This window comes from Oncorhynchus gorbuscha, linkage group LG04, assembly GCF_021184085.1.
Source record: "Oncorhynchus gorbuscha isolate QuinsamMale2020 ecotype Even-year linkage group LG04, OgorEven_v1.0, whole genome shotgun sequence".
Classification (NCBI taxonomy): Eukaryota; Metazoa; Chordata; class Actinopteri; order Salmoniformes; family Salmonidae; genus Oncorhynchus; species Oncorhynchus gorbuscha.
This window is the reverse complement of record NC_060176.1, coordinates 58932760-58953835: the sequence shown is the minus strand read 5'-3', so window position 1 is coordinate 58953835 and position 21076 is coordinate 58932760. Positions and strand designations below refer to the sequence as shown.

At 43.0% G+C, this 21076-nt stretch overlaps 1 protein-coding gene across 1 annotated transcript in view; it reads right to left on the bottom strand.

The window, feature by feature from the left end:
- The window catches only part of LOC124034367 (transmembrane protein 132C-like), a 239430-nt gene extending 219435 nt beyond the window's left edge, over nucleotides 1-19995 (bottom strand). The window contains exon 1 of the mRNA XM_046347473.1: nucleotides 18962-19995. Within this exon, the coding sequence (XP_046203429.1) occupies nucleotides 18962-19037 (76 nt within the window). The 5' untranslated portion in view covers nucleotides 19038-19995. The remainder of the gene's footprint in view (nucleotides 1-18961) is intronic.
- Between the last annotated feature and the right edge of the window lie 1081 nt (nucleotides 19996-21076).

Below are 21076 nucleotides of genomic sequence, written 5' to 3'. Positions count from 1 at the left end.
TTGTACTATTTTCTACATTGTAGAATAATAGTGAAGTCATCAAAACTATGAATGAACACATATGGAATCATATATTATATATTTGATTCTTCAAAGTAGCCACCCTTTGCCTTGATGCACATTCTTGGCATTCTCTCAACCAGCTTCATGAGGTATTCACCTGGAATGCATTTAAATTAACAAGTGTGCCTTGTTAAAATGTTAGTTGTTACTTCCCACATCCATGTGTGGGCTAGATCATGTAGGACTGGTGTAGGTTAACCCATGTGGTGCTGGTGTGGGATTGCTGTGGACTAGCCCGTGCTGGGCTGGTGTGGGTTCGGAGTGGGCTAACCTGTGTCCACCTTGCTCACTGAATACCCACATGGGGCTAATGGGGTCATGTTTCCTGGGATAAGGCTATAATAGTTGACTTTGACAGTTCCTCCTCCTCTCTTCTTTTCCTCTTCCTGGGTGTGTACATCTCTCTTACACCTTTGCCTCCCACAGTCCACAGCCCTGACTTTAATCTGAATGGGACATTTATTAAATATGAAGAATGACTTAAAGCTCTCTCATCCCTATGTATTACCAACAGCGTATGTATCATAATATGTCATTAATAAGGGCTATTAAATATGTGCCCTAGTGTCAACAATAATAAATATAATTTTTATTTCAAGCATCATTTGAGAATGATCTATGTTGTTGAGCCACCAAGAAATGTAAGAAAGTGGCAAAGGCACTAGGGGACGAATCTATACACGATACAATATGATATTATTTTCGCTTGTTTACTTTCCTAGGGCCGTATAAAATCTATGCTATGGAAAGTTTGGACGGAATTACAGAAGACAGACACTAAAAAAGAAATTCAACGATATTCAAAAATGTATTGAACTTAGTAGTAAATCCACTAAATATAATGAACTTTATTATTTCATTTGCCCTAGTTAATCATAAGACATGAACAAAATGCTTCAGTGATTTGTAGTTTCCTGCAACTTCCTGAAACAGCATAGCAATGCCCCTGTCTGTGTGTGTCTGAGGTGCACACGTACAACTACACTTTATGTAGCCATTAGCGATGATGCTAATGATAACCATAGCGATGGAAAGGCTTTCCCAAAAACCTTCTCATTTAAATGTTAACAATAAAGTAGCCTATGCCTACGTGCCAGAATGATATCACGATTATTTGCATCAATCCATTGGCTATTTGTTTACCAAACTCTGCAGTCACATGCACACTACAGAAAATCATCCAAACAATGGGCTCTGGCTGGTGCACACTTGAATTAAAGTGCAACCAACCAGAAAATCTCAATTTTATATATTTTTCAAGACCTCAAAGGTGGTCTCCTGAGGTGGTTTAAGCATTGTTGTGGACTTAGAACATCCAATTTGGTTGTTTTTCTATTTAAAAAAACAAACAATTTTGAGGCCGAAAACCTGATTTAAAAAAGAAAATTCAACAGAATCCTGGAAAAACAAAACAGAGAAAACAGAATTTGGGGATTTTTGTTTGATGGAATCGGGCAGAACAAAATTATTTTGTACTCTTCCCACAGAAAGAGGATAATTTAGACAGAGTCAATAAGAGCACTTTTGGAGCACTACGACGATCACTTTAAACTGACATTTTCCCTAGGTGCTATTACCCCTCCCTCTCTATCCCTGAGATGAGCAAAATTACATCTATAATAACTACTCATGTGCAAATTGCTGTGTGTAGAACAGTTTCCTCTTCGACTATAGTGGTGAACCTGCTGTAGCTGTTTGCTGCCTGACCTTAAATAGATGGCCACATTCTACACGGTAAGAGCTAATAAAGAGTAATGGGCCTGTGGCTTCCCTAAGAGAATAGCTATTTTTGAGTTTATGAGAGAAAGCATCATCTTGGAGATGACAGAGTAATGACCAGGGAAAAGTAAACAGCAGCAGCAGTAGCTGTACTCCCTGGATGTGTTTGGTAAAGCTGTGGGACAGAGAAGAGAAGAACCCCGGCCACCACATTCTCGTCCCAATGTGCCTCGCTGTGAGAGACAGCAGGGGCACCATTAGTTTCTAAAAAGGAACGTTCAGGTGCTGGGATGAGGCCTGATGTGTCTGGAACACTGTTATCACAGAGGTTATCATTCAGTGAGTGACCTGGGCTGGGCTGTAGACATTACTGGTCTCCTGGATGCAGAGAAGAAGGGCTCCATTGTGCCAGAGCAGGCAGCGCACATGGTTGTAGGGGAGGATACAAGGCCAGGCCAGAGAGCTTTTGGCCTGGACAGGAGGATGAGACAAGCACAGATTTGTGTGCCAATCAGTATTCCCAGGGCCACTCCGGACTTTTCGAAAACATAAACTGACCGCCTAATGAATCTCTTGCCCTCACACTGCCCTTTATTGCAAAGTGATATCGTAAATCAGGGCAAACACAGGGCCTCTCGGAGGGCAGAGTGAGTCGGCCTCTTTGTGTGCACTGAGGGACATTTAATAATGAGAGCAGACCAGGGGAATAAGTGGACACAAACCCACCAAAGATCTATACGCTGCTGCTCAGACAACACACTGCTCAGACAACACACTGCTCAGACAACACACTGCTCAGACAACACACTGCTCAGACAACACACTGCTCAGACAACACACTGCTCAGACAACACACTGTCCGGTGCAGGGCACAACGGGTGTAAAAAAGTATAGAACCAAATAAAAATGTTCCAGTAAACATTACGAGGATGAGAAAATGCCAAACATTTTAATTGTAAAAAAATATATAGTTCACTTCTCCGCCGGTCTCACTACAGGAAACACACACTGAAATCTTCATTCTCGCCACATCTGACTATGCACAGGTCAATAAAATGCTGATTACACTTTCATATCACCCAAAAGGATTGCTCTCAGACCACAACTTGAAGCTCAGCGATATTCATTGCAGATGATTTACAAAATATGAAGACAAAAAAGATCAGATACATTGCTGTACTATAAGGAATTGTAGTGACTATCGTCATCGGGCTGTTACATTATGCCGGGCATACACTAACCCATTTTTCCATGAATTCACCACATTTTTGCTTTCCCAGACTAATTTTCATGATTAGGGTGAAATCATATAAACTTGGGCTAGGATCAGTTAGGTCAGGACTCGCGTAGTTTGAGCGGGTAAAGGACGCACTGATGTTCCGTTCTCCAGACCCGTGACAGATTTCCCGATAATTATCTGCCTTGTCAGAAATGTTGGTTGTGCATCTTGTAGCATGAGCAGTGCTACGACACAATTGGGCAAGGACTACTTCCAATAGTCAAAGAGCACTCAGCACGTGAGACGAAAACAATGATGGCGAAGAGTAGAGTAAGAACAATACGCACCGTGTGGACTGAGGTAATGGAAGAGAGATTGGTGGAGCTGTGGAGAGAATGTAGCTGCCTTTTCAATATTACCTCTGCCTCCTAACATGTAGGAAACCAAACAGATAACAGCTGGGGGGGATAGTCAAGGATAGTCCTTACCAGAGTCGAGTCTATTGCTCTGGTCCTTAACAGCTACAAGTGGCTATGACAAACCACTTCACTCTCTCTTCATTGGGACAGTATAACACCTACAGTACCAGTTGACCTCCTGTCCTCGTATCACAAATCAGGACATCTACAGAATATTGAAAAACTATTACCACTGACTTCACACAATGTCATTGATGACAAGTAATCAAAACTACTCTTAATGATAATTGTGCATAGAGAGGAGTAAGAGGATCTGTGGAACAATCACTTGCCTAAGAGACCTGAGGACAATAGCTACTTCTCCAGTCAGAGGCTAAGCATCTAGCTTGGCATGTAACCCTCTCCTCTTTGTACTACAGCAGACACATACCCAGAGTCTAAAAATGGCATATCAAATAGGTGGCTGTGTGACGGCAGGCAAGAAAGTAATCTGCACACTGCCACACACACCTTTTCAAACCCTCTCGTTAGTCATTTCCCCTCAAAATTCTAAAACCTGTCAAATAGATATAAAACATGTGAAATATTCAACAGCATATTTCTACAGTGCAGGTCTCTACATGTGACTATAACAACACAACACCTCAGTGTAGCAGTAGCAACCATTTGTTGTGCATGGTGGTGGAAGGAAGTGTGCGGATTTAAAACCAATGACTGACTGAGCTACAGGCTTCTTTAATGGCTGTGAGAAATGGAGGGCAGCTCACGTTAGAGGATGGAGGACGTGTCAGTTGGATTCAGCCTCAGGATGTTCTTTAATACACCACCACAGTTCAGACACCTCACTGAGATCAGATCATCCTAGGCTGCCAGGGAAGAGAAGCTAGTATCTCACACCAAAGTACAACTACAGTCAAACATCCGTCTAGAACTACAAAGCTGACCAGATATTCCTTTCATAATTTGTTTCATATGACTTGAGTTTCTTACTAACCGGGTACTGTGGCTGTACTGTAGCTGATGAAGGAAGGCAGGTGAAGGAACACAAGCTTTTAAAATAGTGAGCTGGTGCATTAAAAGCCAGTGCAGCATGGTAGCTCAGTATTATTTTACATTCACACAGGACCTTCTACCCTCCTAAATATATTGGTAAACCTTTCCCAGGGTCACTCATATTACCGGACAATACATTCTACAACATGACAACACTGCATTTCTATGAAGGGAACCAGACCAGAAAATCACTTTTTCTACTAGACCTTACTCCTGGCTTAATCCGTCTTTTCATAGTTTCTGCTAATTTGGCCTTTACTGAAAACAGAACCTTACTATCTTAGTTATGTATCTATGGAAATATTGCAATCCTTTGAAGAAAAAATCCACAGATACAGTAGGTCTTGAATGCGAAAGCCATTACAAAACATACAAATAGCCTTAAATGATTTATTTTCGTAACCCATTATTGAAAATGCGGTAGAATAACCTATCTAAAGAGGAAGTGTGCATTCACCTCACTGTGGCTCTTTCCTTTTTAAAATAACCTTTGCTGCGGCTCCAGATGGACTGGCTCTAAATCTGTGGTTAAACCCAAAAGCTGTCAGTGGGAACCAAGTAGCTCTATTTTTTTCCAGGAGAAGAAAGCCATTAAGGACACAACAAGGGGAGAGGGAGTATTCTATTTCAGACTAGATCACAAGGAAAAGCAATGTGCTGTCTTGCTTCAGACAATGTCTCTTAAGTAAAAATAAATATTTGTGCGAAGGGCAATGCTGAGCACATTTTATTTTCAAAGCCCTCTTGCCTGACTGCCAAGCTGGACAGTCAAGCAATCTAGTCTTGAGGAATGCTACCGGGACAATGCCGTTATCTCTCCCATTCCACAACCATGGAGCTTTTCATGGTAAAGCTAAAGTTAAAAACAAGAAGTAAAAAAGCAGTGAATACTATCATCAATGATGTGAGATGCTCCAATACTATTGCTCATAATGAGGACCTATAGCCTCTTTGAGTCACAAACACTTGAGATAGAGCTTAAAATAGGACATTGCCAATCACTGCAATACCAGGATGTTCCCTTGTAGTTTTAAAGGGGCAATCAGCAGTTGCTATGAATGTACCCATTGACTCTTGAAGAATTGAATGTACCCATTGACTCTTGAAGAATTTAACTTATAATGCCTCGAACTTAGTTCAACTGTTGTACACCATCATAACCCAAAATATAAACTTGTTTTACTCCAATGGTGGTCAACAAAGTAAATGTAAACAGCTAGCTGGCTAATGTTAGCAAGGCTAGGGGTTAGGGTTAAGGTTTAGGTTAGGAGTTGGGTAAATGATTAAGGTTAGGGTTAACTAACATGATAAGTAGTTGCAAACAATCTAGAAACTTTTAAGAAGTTGAAAAGTTATCCGTGATGAGATTCAAACTCGCATCATTTTAATTGCTAGACGTTCGGTTTATTCGCCAGCCCATCCGTGAAGGTCTAAGGGGCCATTCTTAATTTCTTCATCCGCCTGAGGTTGTGGAGGTGCTGTTGCGCCTTTTTCACCACGGTATGGGTGTGGCGAGACCATTTTAGGTCCTCAGTGATGTCCACGCCAAGGAACTTTAAGCTTTTGACCCTATCCACTGTGGTCCCGTCTATGAGGATGGGGACATGCTCCCTCTTAGCCTGCTGTAGTCCACGATAAGCTCATTCATTTGGTTGACGTTTAGGGAGAGGACTGAGTAGGTTTTATATCATATTTTGTCTGAAAATGTTCAGCTCCTTGCTTGTCAACTATGGGTCTGTATTTATTGTATATGTTTAAGCAAGTTATTACTGTAGTTGGAAACTATACATTTTTACTGATTTGACGAAAATGTTTCATAGATTGCATTTCCACTATTAATGAAGAAAAACAGCTTTCCGGCTCAGCTCATAGATCTGTGAGGGAGAGAGGGAGGCACAGGCAGGCTGGCAGGCAGACAATTTGTGTGTGTGCACATTTGTTGGTGGAGGTTATGCACATTAATTACAGCGCACAGACAGAAAACATAAATGGAATGGGGGGAAAAGCACTGACTCAATATATTGAATCCTACTGTAAGATAGTACATTCAGAATAGGCAAATTGCTACCTCATAAAACAGTCATTTATAGGGGCTAAACATACCCATTCTTTTATTTAATTTAATGAAATTAATTTTCTCATATCTCCCCAAAGTTCAAACTGTAATATGTTTTTCTCAACCTCACCCCTCTTTTAATTGAAAACTACTGAAAGGTGCCCCAATGGGACTGCTGACTAGGAGAAATACCCATCTTCCATCCCTACCTCTCATCCAGATGCAATTCGGGATCAAGCATGGATAGTCTACATTTGGCATCATAGGCACACAAACCATGCGGTCTCCTCCTTCAGCTACTGTGACTGAATAACCTTGCCTGGCTACCCAGACTCCTTGCTCTGGCCAAATGCCAAGAGTGTGCAAAGCTGTCATCAAGGCAAAGGGTGGCTACTTTGAAGAATCTCCAATCTAAAATATATTTTGATTTGTTTAACACTTTTATGGTTACTACATGATTCTATGTGTTATTTCAAAGTGTTGATGTCTTCACTATTATTCAAAAACGTAGAAAATAGTAAAAATAAAGAAAAACCTTTGAATGTGTGTCCTAACTTTTGACTGGTACTGTAAGTATTCAGACCCTTTACTCAGTACTTTGTTGAAGCACCTTTAGCAGCGATTACAGCTTAGAGTCTTATCGGGTATGACGCTACAAGCTTGGCACAGCTATATTTGAGGAGTTTCCCCCATTCTTCTCTGCAGATCCTCTCAAGCTCTGTCAGGTTAGATGGGGAGCGTCGCTACACAGCTATTATCAGGTCTCTCCAGAGATGTTCAATCGTGTTCAAGTCCAGAATCTGGCTGGGCCACTCAAGGACATTCAGAGACTTGTCCCAAAGCCACTCCTGTGTTGTCTTGGCTGTATGGTTAGGGTTGCTGTCCTGTTGGAAGGTGAACCTTCGCCCCAGTCTGAGGTCCTAAGCGCTGTGGAGCAGGTTTTCATCAAGGATCTCTCTGTACTTTGCTCTGTTCATCTTTCCCTCAATCCTGACTAGTCTCCCAGTCCCTGCTGCTGAAAAACATCCCCACAACATGGTGCTGCTACCACCCTGCTTCTCTGTAGGGATGGTGCCAGGTTTCCTCCAGACATGACACTTGGCATTCAGGCCAAAGAATTCAATCTTGGTTTCATCAGACCAGAGAATCTTGTTTTCATGGTCTGAGAGTCCTTTAGGTGCCTTTTGACAGACTCCAAGCAGGCTGTCATGGCCTTTCACTGTGGAGTGGCTTATGTCTGGCCACTCTAAAATAAAGGCATTATTGGTAGTGTTCTGTAGATATGGTTGACCCAGCTTAACAGACAAACTCTGGAGCTCTGTCAGAGTGGCCATCAGGGTTCTTGGTCACTTCTCTGACCAAGGCCCTTCTCCCCCGATTGCTCAGTTTGGCCGAACGGCCAGCTCTAGGAAAAGTCTTGGTGGTTCCAAACATCTTCCATTTAAGAACAATGAAGGCCACTGTGTTCTTGGAGACCTTCTTGGTAACCTTCTCCACATCTGTGCCTTGACACAATCCTGTCTCGGAGCTCTACGGACAGTTCCTTCAACCTCATGGCTTGGTTTTTGCTCTGACATGCATTGTCAACTGTGGGACCTTATATAGACAGGTTTGTTCCTTTCCAAATCATATCCAATCAATTGAATTTACCCCAGGTGGACTAGAATCAAGTTGTAGAAACATCTCTTTGGATGATCAATTGAAACAGGAAGCATCTGAGCTCAATTTCAAGTCTCATAGCAAAGGGTCTGAATACTTATGTTAATAAGGTAAAAACCTATTTTCACTTTGTCATTATGAGGTGTTGTGTGTAGATTGATGAGGAAAAGACTAATGTAATCAATTTTAGAATAAGTCTGAAACGTAACAAAATGTGTAAAGGGGGAAGGGTCTGAATACTTTCCGAATGCACTGTATACATTGAACAAAAATATAAACGCAACGTAAAGTGCTGGTCCCATATTTCATGAGCTGAAATAAAAGCCCCCAGAAATGTTCCATACGCACAAAAAGCATCCCTGTTAGTGAGCATTTGATCCTTTGTTAAGATAATCCATTCACCTGACAGGTGTGATATATCAAGAAGCTGATTAAACAGCATGATCATTACACAGGTGCACCTTGTGCTGCGGACAATAAAAGACCACTCTAAAATGTGCAGTTTTGTCACACAACACAATGCCACAGATGTCTCAAGATTTGAGGGAACATGCAATTGGTATGCTGACTGCAGGATGTCCACCAGATCTGTTGCCAGGATATGGACTGTTCATTTCTCTACCATAAGCCAGCCTCCAATGTCATTTTAGAGAATTTGTCAGTACATCCAACTGGCCTCACAACCGCAAACCATGCTAGCCCAGGACCCGCCACATCCGGCTTCTTCACTTGCGGGGTTGTCAGAGGGGGGTGCGGGGGAGTAGTTTTGTCTGTAATAAAGCCCTTTGTGGGTTGGCCTGGCTCTCCAGTGCGTAGGCCCGGGGGGTCTGGGGTGCCCTCCCAGGCCCACCCATGGCTGCGCCCCTGCCCAGTCATGTGAAATCCATAGATTAGGGCCTAACAAATTTATTTCAATTGACTTATTTCCTTATATGAACTGTAACTCAGAAAAATCTTTGAAATTCTTGCATGCTGTGTTGATAATTTTGTTGAGTATACTATGAGTGTGATATCCACTCTCATATGATTCACCCATAGAATGAGGAATTACAATCAAATCACGTGCGCCAAATACAACCTGTTGATTCAGTGTTTGTGCTTTCTCCCTTCTCCAGCCTTGTGAGGTCAAAACAGAGGACCTCCGGCTTGTCAATCTGTCTGGGTTCAAAGCTATGGTTTACCATGCAACATTCACAACTGGGCTCTCATTACTGTGTGGGGTGGGACCACCCAACTCATTACTGACTGTAGAAGGCATACACTCAGAATTGGGATAATCACATTATCACTGGCTACTTACTGCCCAGTTTCTTTATAAAGAAGATGTTCTGTACTCAAGTTGAAGTTTTGCTTGGCTGGTTTCCTACTGTACATAGAACAGATCTGACTGTTGGTGTCTAGGTCCAACATACAGAAGAAAAAAAACATTCAGCTAAATTTGAAACGTGTCTAATTATGAGGTATTCAAAATGACTGACGCAGCAAAGGTATTATGTTTTCATTACTGCATTACTAGAGATGTTATTACAGTTGCGGACAGCCTTGGAGAAAATACTAAACCAGCACAACATGATATTAGATATTAACGCAACATGTTGCGCTTGGAGGCATTTAAGTTAACCTGTACGCTTCATTGCATACACTGTCGGCTTCTTTTACAATCTGTCGGTCTGTAATTTGACTGCCTCTATCCCAATTTTAAGTGAACCATCCAGTTCATTTCATTTTCATGATCAACTACCTATCCATTGTTAGAATATAAAAATGCACAATCTGTGACACTGAAAGATGATTTACATCTTGGTATAAATCGTATGGTGTCTACCCATCAACCCTGCTGAATTTTCAAGGCAAGCTATATAAATATCTGAATTGTTCTCCCCAAAAATGCATCTCTGCTGGATAGATCCATCTTTGGCATGCACATTTGTTTTGCATCTCTTTTTCGGAATGAAACAATTATGCACAGGTGGATGGACGAAGGTTTACAGACCATCAGAGTGAAGTCTCTGTGAGTAACTGTCAGCATCTATTGGAGGAATCAGAGCTAAATGCATTAGAAGAGGCAATGACAGGTGTATATTCTCAAGGGCCATTTACTTCTTTGTGGTGAGGTGTATAGACTGTCAGGATTATGTTAAGTGTGGAGTCTTGACACCTCTCTGTGATTCAGAGTGAGGCTGTTACTGAGAGCTGGGGATGAGTGAGTCAGAGAGCATTTGGAAACAAAAAGGTTAGCCTAGTGCATTTCTCATTCTCAGGCTGGAGATCTTCCAAGTAGATTTGTAGATTTGCTTATCATGTTGAATATCGATAATGCCAGATATTTGGATCACATTTTATACACAGTTATTATTCTTTGTTCAGCAAATACAAAAGCTCCTTCTACATGGTATCATTATCTGTGATGGAATGCACATTTTTAAAAATGTATTGTTGGACTTGAATCAAAATGTCAGTCTGTGGTAATGGACAGAAAGGGTATTTGGGCAGGACCTGTACAGGGAGACAACAGCGAAATGGATGGACATGGCTGCTTTATTGGATCAAATCAAATCACATTCTATTTGTCACGTGCCTACTTACAAGCCCTTAACCAACAATGCAGTTTTAAGAAAATAACTGAAGAAAAGAGATAAGAATAACAAATTATTAAAGATAATAGACAGGACACTAATATATCTGCTACTCTTGTGCTTGAAGATTCGATGTCAAACCAAACACGGACCCTCTGATAACCTTTACATTGAAGGTTGTTTTAGTAGGCGATTTTACAAGACTTTAAACCATATCGCTCTCCTCTCCTGCCAAAACAGGCCCCCTCTAGCCTCTGCCATCTCCCTCTGATTTGGATCAGAGTGGTGCAGTGGAGGGGTTTACTCACTGGGCTGGGATATATGAAACCATGACTCACACCATCTATCTGCCCCATACATTCTCTGTCCGTTCACTGGTGGCTGTGTGGTCAATGTTAAAACATCCTCTGCTTTTTATGTGCTGTACACCAGCTTTTATTGAGAATTGCATTATGTGACCTGTTGAAACTACAGAAGAAATAGACTCACTGATTGATTGTGTTTGTGTCCAACTCTAATCAGTCATGTAAATGGCCTGAGGAACAGAACTGTAACTATGAGTGAGGTTCTGAGTGTAAATGGAAAGCCTGAGTGTTTCAGTGTCTCCAATCAACGTGCCATAATCCTCTGCTCCTAATCAGAGTGGAGGTAATGGCCACTCGGAGCTCAATCAGTACATCTGCCTTTCACACAGGAACTGGTTCGTCTTCATTAACTCCACTGAGTAAATGTTCATATTGTCTACACTTATTTTAAACAAAGAACACCAAAACCACTGAGGCCACACTCAGTCAGAAACCGTGTTGGTGCACTGGTCCTGTTCATTTCATGGCCAACGAAATGGTGGCCTACGTGGCTGTTCTACATCCAGAACATTCTCAAACACAAATTTCATCCTGCTACCCTCCCGTCCTGTCTTAGCTGTTTGATCCTACACAGCAGTTGCCCTGTCCTTGGTGTGCCAGGGGCCTGTGACTCCTGGGCAGTCCTGTCATGGCCGTGTGGCATCAGTGAGTCAGGGGCGCCCTGGCAGTCACAGCGTCCAGCGCAACACAGAGCTCTGTGGGCTCCGTGCAGAAGAGGTTGATTTGGCACGGAGCACGACCTTCCCCTCTACACCACTATCTACTCCTGCATTCTCTCCTCCCCTCCTCACCCCAGGGCCCCCTCTAACACAAATGTGATGGGGCCTCTACAGAACACTGAGAATGAATGAACCCAAGGATAACAGACGATTAGCCAGAGAAAATGATTACAATGTGATTCAAATTGGATGCAAAATGTATGAAGATGTTAATGTATCGCTGAATAATTTAGTGCATCACTGTCTGCTTCTTTTACGATCTGTCTGCCTCTAATTTGAAAGCCTCTATCACAATTTTAAGTGCACCAGACAGTTAATTTCATTTTCATGCTCAACTACCTAGCCATTGTTAGAATATAAAATGAATAATCTGTGACACAATATGTAGAATCTATGAGAAACGAAAGGTTCAGAACATTTGTGAAACATCACAACAGTTTAAAATACATGGCAAATTGAAATCAAAACTGGATGATGTTCAGAGATAGATGGGAGGGGTTGGGTGGCGCTGAAGGATGGTACTAAAAACAAAACAAATATAAAAATCCCTATGATGTCTACCTACCCAAGGCAACCCTGAATTCGAACCCATTCCGTCTCTCTCTCTCGCCCTCTGAGTTGTATACAAATCCTCACAACCCTAGCAAAAATCTCACTCAAAATACTTCAGAAACAAAACAACAGTCCTCTTGCCATTACTACAATCATCACCCACTACTGGCAGTGATCCACAGACAGAGGCCTTAGAGTGGTGCTGTGCTGCTATGGTTACAAATCCTTCAGTTACAATGTCAGTGAAAAAGTAACCAAACACTTGAAACAGTAACAGCAACGTCCCTGCTCTGCCATGATGATACATTCCCATGTCTTATGTATCCTTTTGTACACCAAATCCGAGAGCACCAGAGATTGGGAAGTGAAAAAGGTCTAGGCTATTTATCTAAAAGCATGCATGTTTCTTGATCTGGTTACCCAGACTAGGATGTAGATATACCATACAAGCATTCACAGACTCCCAAAATGTCTCTACACAATGTTCTCAACTCATTGAAGCCTGATGAACACTATTTAGATTTGTGAATGCAAATATATTTTGGTGAAAGTGAATTAGCCTATTTAATTATGTACTGACATTCAGAATGCTGTTAGAGCTGTGTCTGCCTCCAATTATTAGCAATGATCAGAAAAATTTAAGTAAAAGACACAGCCTCCTCCAGCTGTGCATGATGTGCTTGGTTTGGTCTGCCCGTCCCCGGCTGTGCATGATGTGCTTGGTTTGGTCTGCCCGTCCCCGGCTGTGCATGATTTGCTTGGTTTGGTCTGCCCAGCCCCGGCTGTGCATGATGTGCTTGGTTTGGTCTGCCCGTCCCCAGCTGTGCATGATGTGCTTGGTTTGGTCTGCCCGTCCCCGGCTGTGCATGATGTGCTTGGTTTGGTCTGCCCAGCCCCGGCTGTGCATGATGTGCTTGGTTTGGTCTGCCCAGCCCCGGCTGTGCATGATGTGCTTGGTTTGGTCTGCCCGTCCCCAGCTGTGCATGATGTGCTTGGTTTGGTCTGCCCAGCCCCGGCTGTGCATGATGTGCTTGGTTTGGTCTGCCCAGCCCCGGCTGTGCATGATGTGCTTGGTTTGGTCTGCCCAGCCCCGGCTGTGCATGGTGTGCTTGGTTTGGTATGCCCGTCCCCGGCTGTGCATGGTGTGCTTGGTTTGGTCTGCCCGTCCATGGCTGTGCATGATGTGCTTGGTTTGGTATGCCCGTCCACGGCTGTGCATGATGTGCTTGGTTTGGTCTGCCCAGCCCCGGCTGTGCATGGTGTGCTTGGTTTGGTATGCCCGTCCCCGGCTGTGCATGGTGTGCTTGATTTGGTATGCCCGTCCCCGGCTGTGCATGGTGTGCTTGGTTTGGTATGCCCGTCCCCGGCTGTGCATGATGTGCTTGGTTTGGTCTGCCCGTCCCCGGCTGTGCATGATGTGCTTGGTTTGGTCTGCCCGTCCCCGGCTGTGCATGGTGTGCTTGGTTTGGTCTGCCCAGCACCGGCTCTGCATGGTGTGCTTGGTTTGGTCTGCCCAGCACCGGCTGTGTATGGTGTGCTTGGTTTGGTCTGCCCAGCCCCGGCTGTGCATGGTGTGCTTGGTTTGGTCTGCTCAGCCCCGGCTGTGCATGATGTGCTTGGTTTGGTCTGCCCGTCCCCGGCTGTGCATGATGTGCTTGGTTTGGTATGCCCGTCCCCGGCTGTGCATGGTGTGCTTGGTTTGGTCTGCCCAGCCCCGGCTGTGCATGGTGTGCTTGGTTTGGTCTGCTCAGCCCGGCTGTGCATGATGTGCGGCTGTGGTGTGCTTGGTTTGGTCTGCCCATGGTGTGCTTGGTTTGGTATGCCCGTCCCCGGCTGTGCATGGTGTGCTTGGTTTGGTCTGCCCGTCCCCGGCTGTGCATGATGTGCTTGGTTTGGTATGCCCGTCCACGGCTGTGCATGATGTGCTTGGTTTGGTCTGCCCAGCCCCGGCTGTGCATGGTGTGCTTGGTTTGGTATGCCCGTCCCCGGCTGTGCATGGTGTGCTTGGTTTGGTATGCCCGTCCCCGGCTGTGCATGGTGTGCTTGGTTTGGTATGCCCGTCCCCGGCTGTGCATGATGTGCTTGGTTTGGTCTGCCCGTCCCCGGCTGTGCATGGTGTGCTTGGTTTGGTCTGCCCAGCCCCGGCTGTGCATGGTGTGTCTGTTTTCGCCTGGCCTCTGTGTGTAGCAGAGGAGTCTGCTGAGGGGAGAATGGCTCATAATAATGTCCGGAACGCAGCAAATGGAATGCCATCAAACACCTGGAAACCATGGTTTAATGTAATTTATACCATTCCACTGATTCCACTCCATTCATTACCACGAGCCCATTCTCCCCAATTAAGGTGCCACCAACATCCTGTGGTGTGTGGGTTGTGTTTAATTTAGATTGCTCCATAGCATGCATCTCCAAGCTTATCTATTTGGAGTCGAGCACTCTCGCGACATCAGTCAGTTCTTCCATGGCCTGCATAAGGTCTTCGAAAGCCAAGTAAACAAACAGATTACTGACCATTTCGAATCCCACCATACCTTCTCCGCTATGCAATCTGGTTTCAGAGCTGGTCATGGGTGCACCTCAGCCACGCTCAAGGTTCTAAACGACATCATAACCGCCATCGATAAGAGACATTACTGTGCAGACGTATTCATTGACCTGGCCAAGGCTTTCGACTCTGTCAATCACAACATTCTTATTGGCAGACTCGACAGCCTTGGTTTCTCAAATGATTGCATCGCCTGGTTTACCAAATACTTCTCTGATAGAGTTCAGTGTGTCAAATCGGAGGGACTGTTGTCCGGACCTCTGACAGTCTCTATGGGTGTGCCACAGGGTTCAAGTCTCGGTCCGACTCTCTTTTCTGTATACATCAATGATGTTGCTCTTGCTGCTGGTGATTGTCTGATCCACCGCTACGCAGACGACACCATTCTGTATAGTTCTGGCCCCTCCTTGGACACTGTGCTAACTAACCTCCAGACGAGCTTCAATGGCATACAACTCTCCTTCCGTGGCCTCCAACTGCTCTTAAACGCAAGTAAAACTAAATGCATGCTATTCAATCGATCACTGCCCGCACCTGCTCGCCCGTCCAGCATCACTACTCTGGACGGCTCTGACTTAGAACATGTGGACAACTACAAATACCTGGGTGTCTGGTTAGACTGTAAACTCTCCTTCCAGACTCACATTAAGCATCTCCAATCCAAAATTAAATCTAGAATCGGCTTCCTATATCGCAACAAAGCATCCTTCACTCATGCTGCCAAACATACCCTCGTAAAACTGACCATCCTACCGATCCACGACTTCGGTGATGTCATCTATAAAATAGCTTCCAACACTCTACTCAACAAACTGGATGCACTCTATCACAGTGCCATCCGTTTTGTCACCAAAGCCCCATACACTACCCACCATTGCGACCTGTGCGCTCTCGTTGGTTGGCCCTCGCTTCATACTCGTCACCAAATCCACTGGCTACAGGTTATCTACAAGTCTCTGCTAGGTAAAGCCCCACCTTATCTCAGCTCACTGGTCACCATAGCAGCACCCACTCATAGCACGCGCTCCAGCAGGTAGATCTCACTGGTCACCCCCAAAGCCAATTCCTCTTTGGTTGTCTTTCCTTCCAGTTCTCTGCTGCCCATGACTAGAACGGATTGCAAAAATCTCTGAAGCTGGAGACTCACATCTGCCTCACTAGCTTTAAGCACCAGCTGTCAGAGCAGCTTACAGATCACTGCACCTGTACATAGCCCATCTGTAAACAGTCCATCTATCTACCTACCTCATCCCCATACTGGTATTTATTTATTTATTTTGCTCCTTTGCACCCCAGTAGCTCTACCTGCACATTCATCTTCTGCCGATCTAACATTCCAGTGTTTTATTGCTATATTGTAATTATTTCCTTAACTTACCTCATTTGCACTCACTGTATATGTGTAACTCTGTGTTGTTGTATGTGTCTAATTGCTACATTTTATCTTGGCCAGGTCGCAGTTGCAAATGAGAACTTGTTCTCGACTAGCTTACCTGGTTAAATAAAGGTGAAAAAAATAATTAAAAAAGGTCAAATTGCTGCAAAGAAACCACTACTAAAGGACACCAATAAGAAGAAGATACATTAGACTGGTAGAAATCTGTCCTTTGGTCTGATGAGTCCAAATTTGCGATTTTTGGTTCCAACCGCTGTGTTATTGTGAGACGTATTATTTCTGCATGTGTGGTTCCCACCGTGAAGCATGGAGGGCGAGGTGTGATGGTGTGGGGGTGCTTTGCTAGTGACATTGTCCGTGATTTATTTATAATTCACGGCACTCTTAACCAGCATGGCTACCACAGCATTCTGCAGCGATATCCCATCCCATCTGGTTTGCACTTTGTGGGACAATCATGTGTTTTTCAACAGGACAATGACCCAACACACCTCCAGGCTGTGTAAGGGCTATTTGACCAAGAAGAAGAGTGATGGAGTGCTGCATCAGATGACCTGGCCTCCACAATCATCTGACCTCAACCCAATTGAGATGGTTTCAGATGAGTTGGATCGCAGAGTGGAGGAAAAGCAGACAACAAGTGCTGAGCATAATGTGGGAACTCCTTCAAGAGTTTCCTCATGAAGCTGTTTGAGAGAATGCCAAGAGTGTGCAAAGCTGTCATCAAGGCAATGTAGAAAATAGGAAAAATAAGGAAAAACCCTTGGATGAGTAGGTGTCCAAACTTGGCTGGTACTGTATATTATTATCATTTTTTATAACTCCCCTTGTCTGCACTTCCGGTAATCCCGTACATCCCAGTATGGTACAGAAACGGTATAACGGTATGAACATCTAGATACCGCCCAACCCTACGTCTGTCACATGTAGCTGAGTTTGAGAATGGAGTGTAGAGAACTGTTGGTGCTGAAAGAAAATCAGTTGGTTCTTGAGTTTCTGTTGTAAGCACTTAGCCTTAAGAATTATGTTGAAAGACTCCCATGAGGAAGCTATCCGTGTGAGGCGGTAACATTGGTCATCTATAAATGGGTCCTTCTACGAAATGAGTGCCTTTTGTGTTCCTTTGATAATTTATAATTGAAATAAAAGCCTTTTAAATGTATTGACATGCCCTTTAATACAGACCACATGTAGAATTCAATCAATCTGAATAAAGACTTGCTAAAGTGCAAAAATGCACAAATTTTGACATGCACCCTCTTGACTTCCAGAATGATTTTAACCCACTTATCCCAAACACTTCACCACATGTCACCATCATCACCATTGTTTTCACCATCATTAGAAAGCCCTAGTTATTATGTTGCTTTGTCAAAGTCATTTCTGAAGAGTATGTATTTAAATGTCATTAGTGATTTATTTTAAAGTGAAAAAAGAAAGAAAAACCTGTACCCTCATTTTAAAGGTCAACTCTGAACTGAACTCATTTTAATATGGGGAAACTATTCCTTTTTAAATAATTATCTCATACGAAACATTGAACATCTAAGCTAATAATCCAATCATAGAGTAAAAGCAGGTGAGCTGGTTCTACTATTTTGGGCCTTTTTCTGTTGTTTTGTGGGTGGAAAACTGAGTTGGTCAAGCATAACACATCAATCCTGTTACCCACACATAGACAGGCTAGAAATGTTTTAACAATTTCATATTTTTTTAAAGCGTGCATTTGATTGCCCCTCCCTGTTGCACATAAACAAGCTTCCAGTTCCCCTGTCAGAAGGGTATTTATGACTGATTTAAAGGAGTAGTTCACTACTTTACAACATTATGTTAGATGGTTCCCTTCCCTGACAGTAGGCTGTGGGCCAGTAATCCATGGTTCGGTTTTCTTTAAACAGCCACTACAATCTTTAGCTAACTTTAGCCGCTAAAAAGCTATGGAAATGACAGGGCATGACGTCCCCTGTAACCGCACAAAATAATAAACTCAAATCAACTGATGTTATTTTCTTAAATGGCTGAATCAAATGTTCACTATTACTACCATAGATGTTTAGCTGGCGGTGGCTATATTTAGCTAAAGTTTGCAGTGGTTGTTTAAATAAAACCGAACAATGGGTTAAAATGTATCCTGGCTCAGACTACTTTCAGGGTGAGGAACCTTATATTAACATGTTGTAAAATAATTAACAATTGCTTTAAGATGAAATGATCAACCCTGTTAAGGTCAACCCTGTTATTTTATTTGGCACTTAATAGGCACTTACTATTGTCGTTTTTTTTTTTTTTTTTTAAACCTCTTGAGGTTGGAAAGCATGTTCTTTATTAAGTTGAACGTGTTCTCTTTATGATAGAATGTTAAAATTAAGTGAAATCTAATGGGGGTTTTTTTCCACCAAGTTACACATCTCAAAAGGCACAGTATTGGTGGTACGACCCAATTCACTAGATGAACACCCCATAAAATGATGTTTATAATAAGAGAACACAATTGTAAAGCTTAAGCATCCCAGAATGAATAAAATATTAAATTCTTCAAATATAAAAATCATAGAGCTAAGATGAGTTGCATGTGTGCATTGGTCACAAAACACATGGTTTAAAATAATGTTACACTTACCCCCTAAAAGTACCATGATTGATTGTAGAGCATGGAGATGCAACATGTTTCTGTTTGCCTCTTGAAAAAAATCCATTTAGATTTAGTGATAATGGATAAGTCAAAAGGGATTCAAATCATAGACTTGGCTGCATCAAAACTGACCTCTGGATTTTTACAAATGTCCACTGACCATCCAAATGGATAGTTTATTAAGTTCCAAAAAGTCATGCCCGTTTCTATAATCCAATGTGAACAGCCTTCAGCAAAAGGTGACCATTTCGGAATATAGAATGTAAATGAAAACGTGGCAATATGTAGTAAATATTAAGTCGTAGAAATAGTTGTTAAAAGTTGCAGTTTACGTGCACATTGCTTTCCAGATAACTGAATAACGCACGGTGACTTTAGCGTTACCTATCGACAAAAATAGTATTAGTAGCCTATTGGTTTTCTTCTGCTACATGGGATCATGAAAAATAACCATGGAAGCCGTTGTCACAAAAATACCATTTTTACATAGGGATTATATGACTGGATTTTAAATCCGCTGTCTTCACCAGGTTGTCAATCCCTGTCTCCTCTGCATCGTTTGCAGACCGATGTGAAGTTTCTTGGCGATGCTTAATAGCTCTTATCGTCGAACCTCAAGAATTTCACTGAGAATCAATGATACTTTGGCTGCAGAAGACTCACGGTGTGATAGAAATGCACAAGAAAGTGTTTTGATATAGTTCTTCAGATGTCCTGTCACCCGTCGAAAAATAAATGTTTCAAATCACGCGTCGGTTAACTCTAATACATGTTATTTACAGCGGGAACAAAGATTAATTCCATGTCGGATACAGTACAACATAGCGGTCAGTTAGTTGTTGTTTTATATCCGTTTTTTTAATCAAACTTCGGCACTCCATGTGGCCGCTGACTATGCAGTATGAAATACTTATTTGCATTTGTATCCGCTTGTATCCATGTGCCCCGCTGCAGATATACCCAAGCTATAAAGACCTGACACTCCGCCCTCTTAAATCCATCCTCCTGGCATAATGCACATCGTCAACATCCTTTGTATAAAAATAAGAGGGAATTGAACACAAATCACAACTTGTATTGGAAAATGCTGGTCTAGGGGGCGTGTAGTGTGGAGTAAAGGCGGACCGACTGCTCAGCACCCCACGCACGCACTTAAAATGTTGAACATTTGGCCTCCGGAGTGAGGCAGCGGTCGAAGGCACTGCATCTCACTGCTAGAGGCGTCACTACAGACCCTTGTTCAATCCCGGACTGTATCACAACCGGCAGTGATCAGGCGTCCCATAGATATATGTGCATTTTACGCAAAGCATATTGTGCACTTTACGCAAAGCATTTAGAAACTTTAGCGCACTCACAAATGGTCCTGCTATTAAAATTTCCAAACAATCTGGATACACATAACTCTGCTACTGCTGCTTAGGCTATAGGAAATATATATTTTTGTAGTTGGATAGCCTATAGGCCCAGGCTACCTGGGTAAGAATCTAACATGGGGCAAAACGCCCAAATCGCAACAATTACGTGTGGTTTTGTATTCTATCTGTCTTATGTCGACTTTGGGCTGCAGAAGTATCTCTTCCAATCTGACCTCTCGAGAGCCTTGAAAAATATGTGAGAATTACTTTGACATTTATAAATGACAACTTGACAACTGGCTAGGCTACAGGTTTGTCTTGTTTCTTCTTCACGCAGTAGCCAAGCTCTAGCCTAGAGTGCAGATATTTAGGAAACGGGTTGTTACCATATCTAACACCTTTCTTACAAACTAATGTTCAAAAGGAAATTTACCATGTATGTTGCCAAACGGTTCAGGATTCTCGCGTTGGGCATATTCAATTGTTCTTCTCAATCTAAAACCCTGTCCACTTCTCCAGATCATGCTGATTGACAGGCAACAGCGACACCATGTGGACTACAATAAATGTTTTTTTTTTATGTACGGAGCTGAAGACACATTGAAAGACGCAGACCGAGCCTCTCCATCTAGCCAACTGTAGTCACTATAGTCGGAGACCCAACGTGAGATCGGCCTGTGCATCCTTAGAATACAACTGTTCATAGATGTATTAACTTCGTGCATTTCATGATATAGACCGTTAT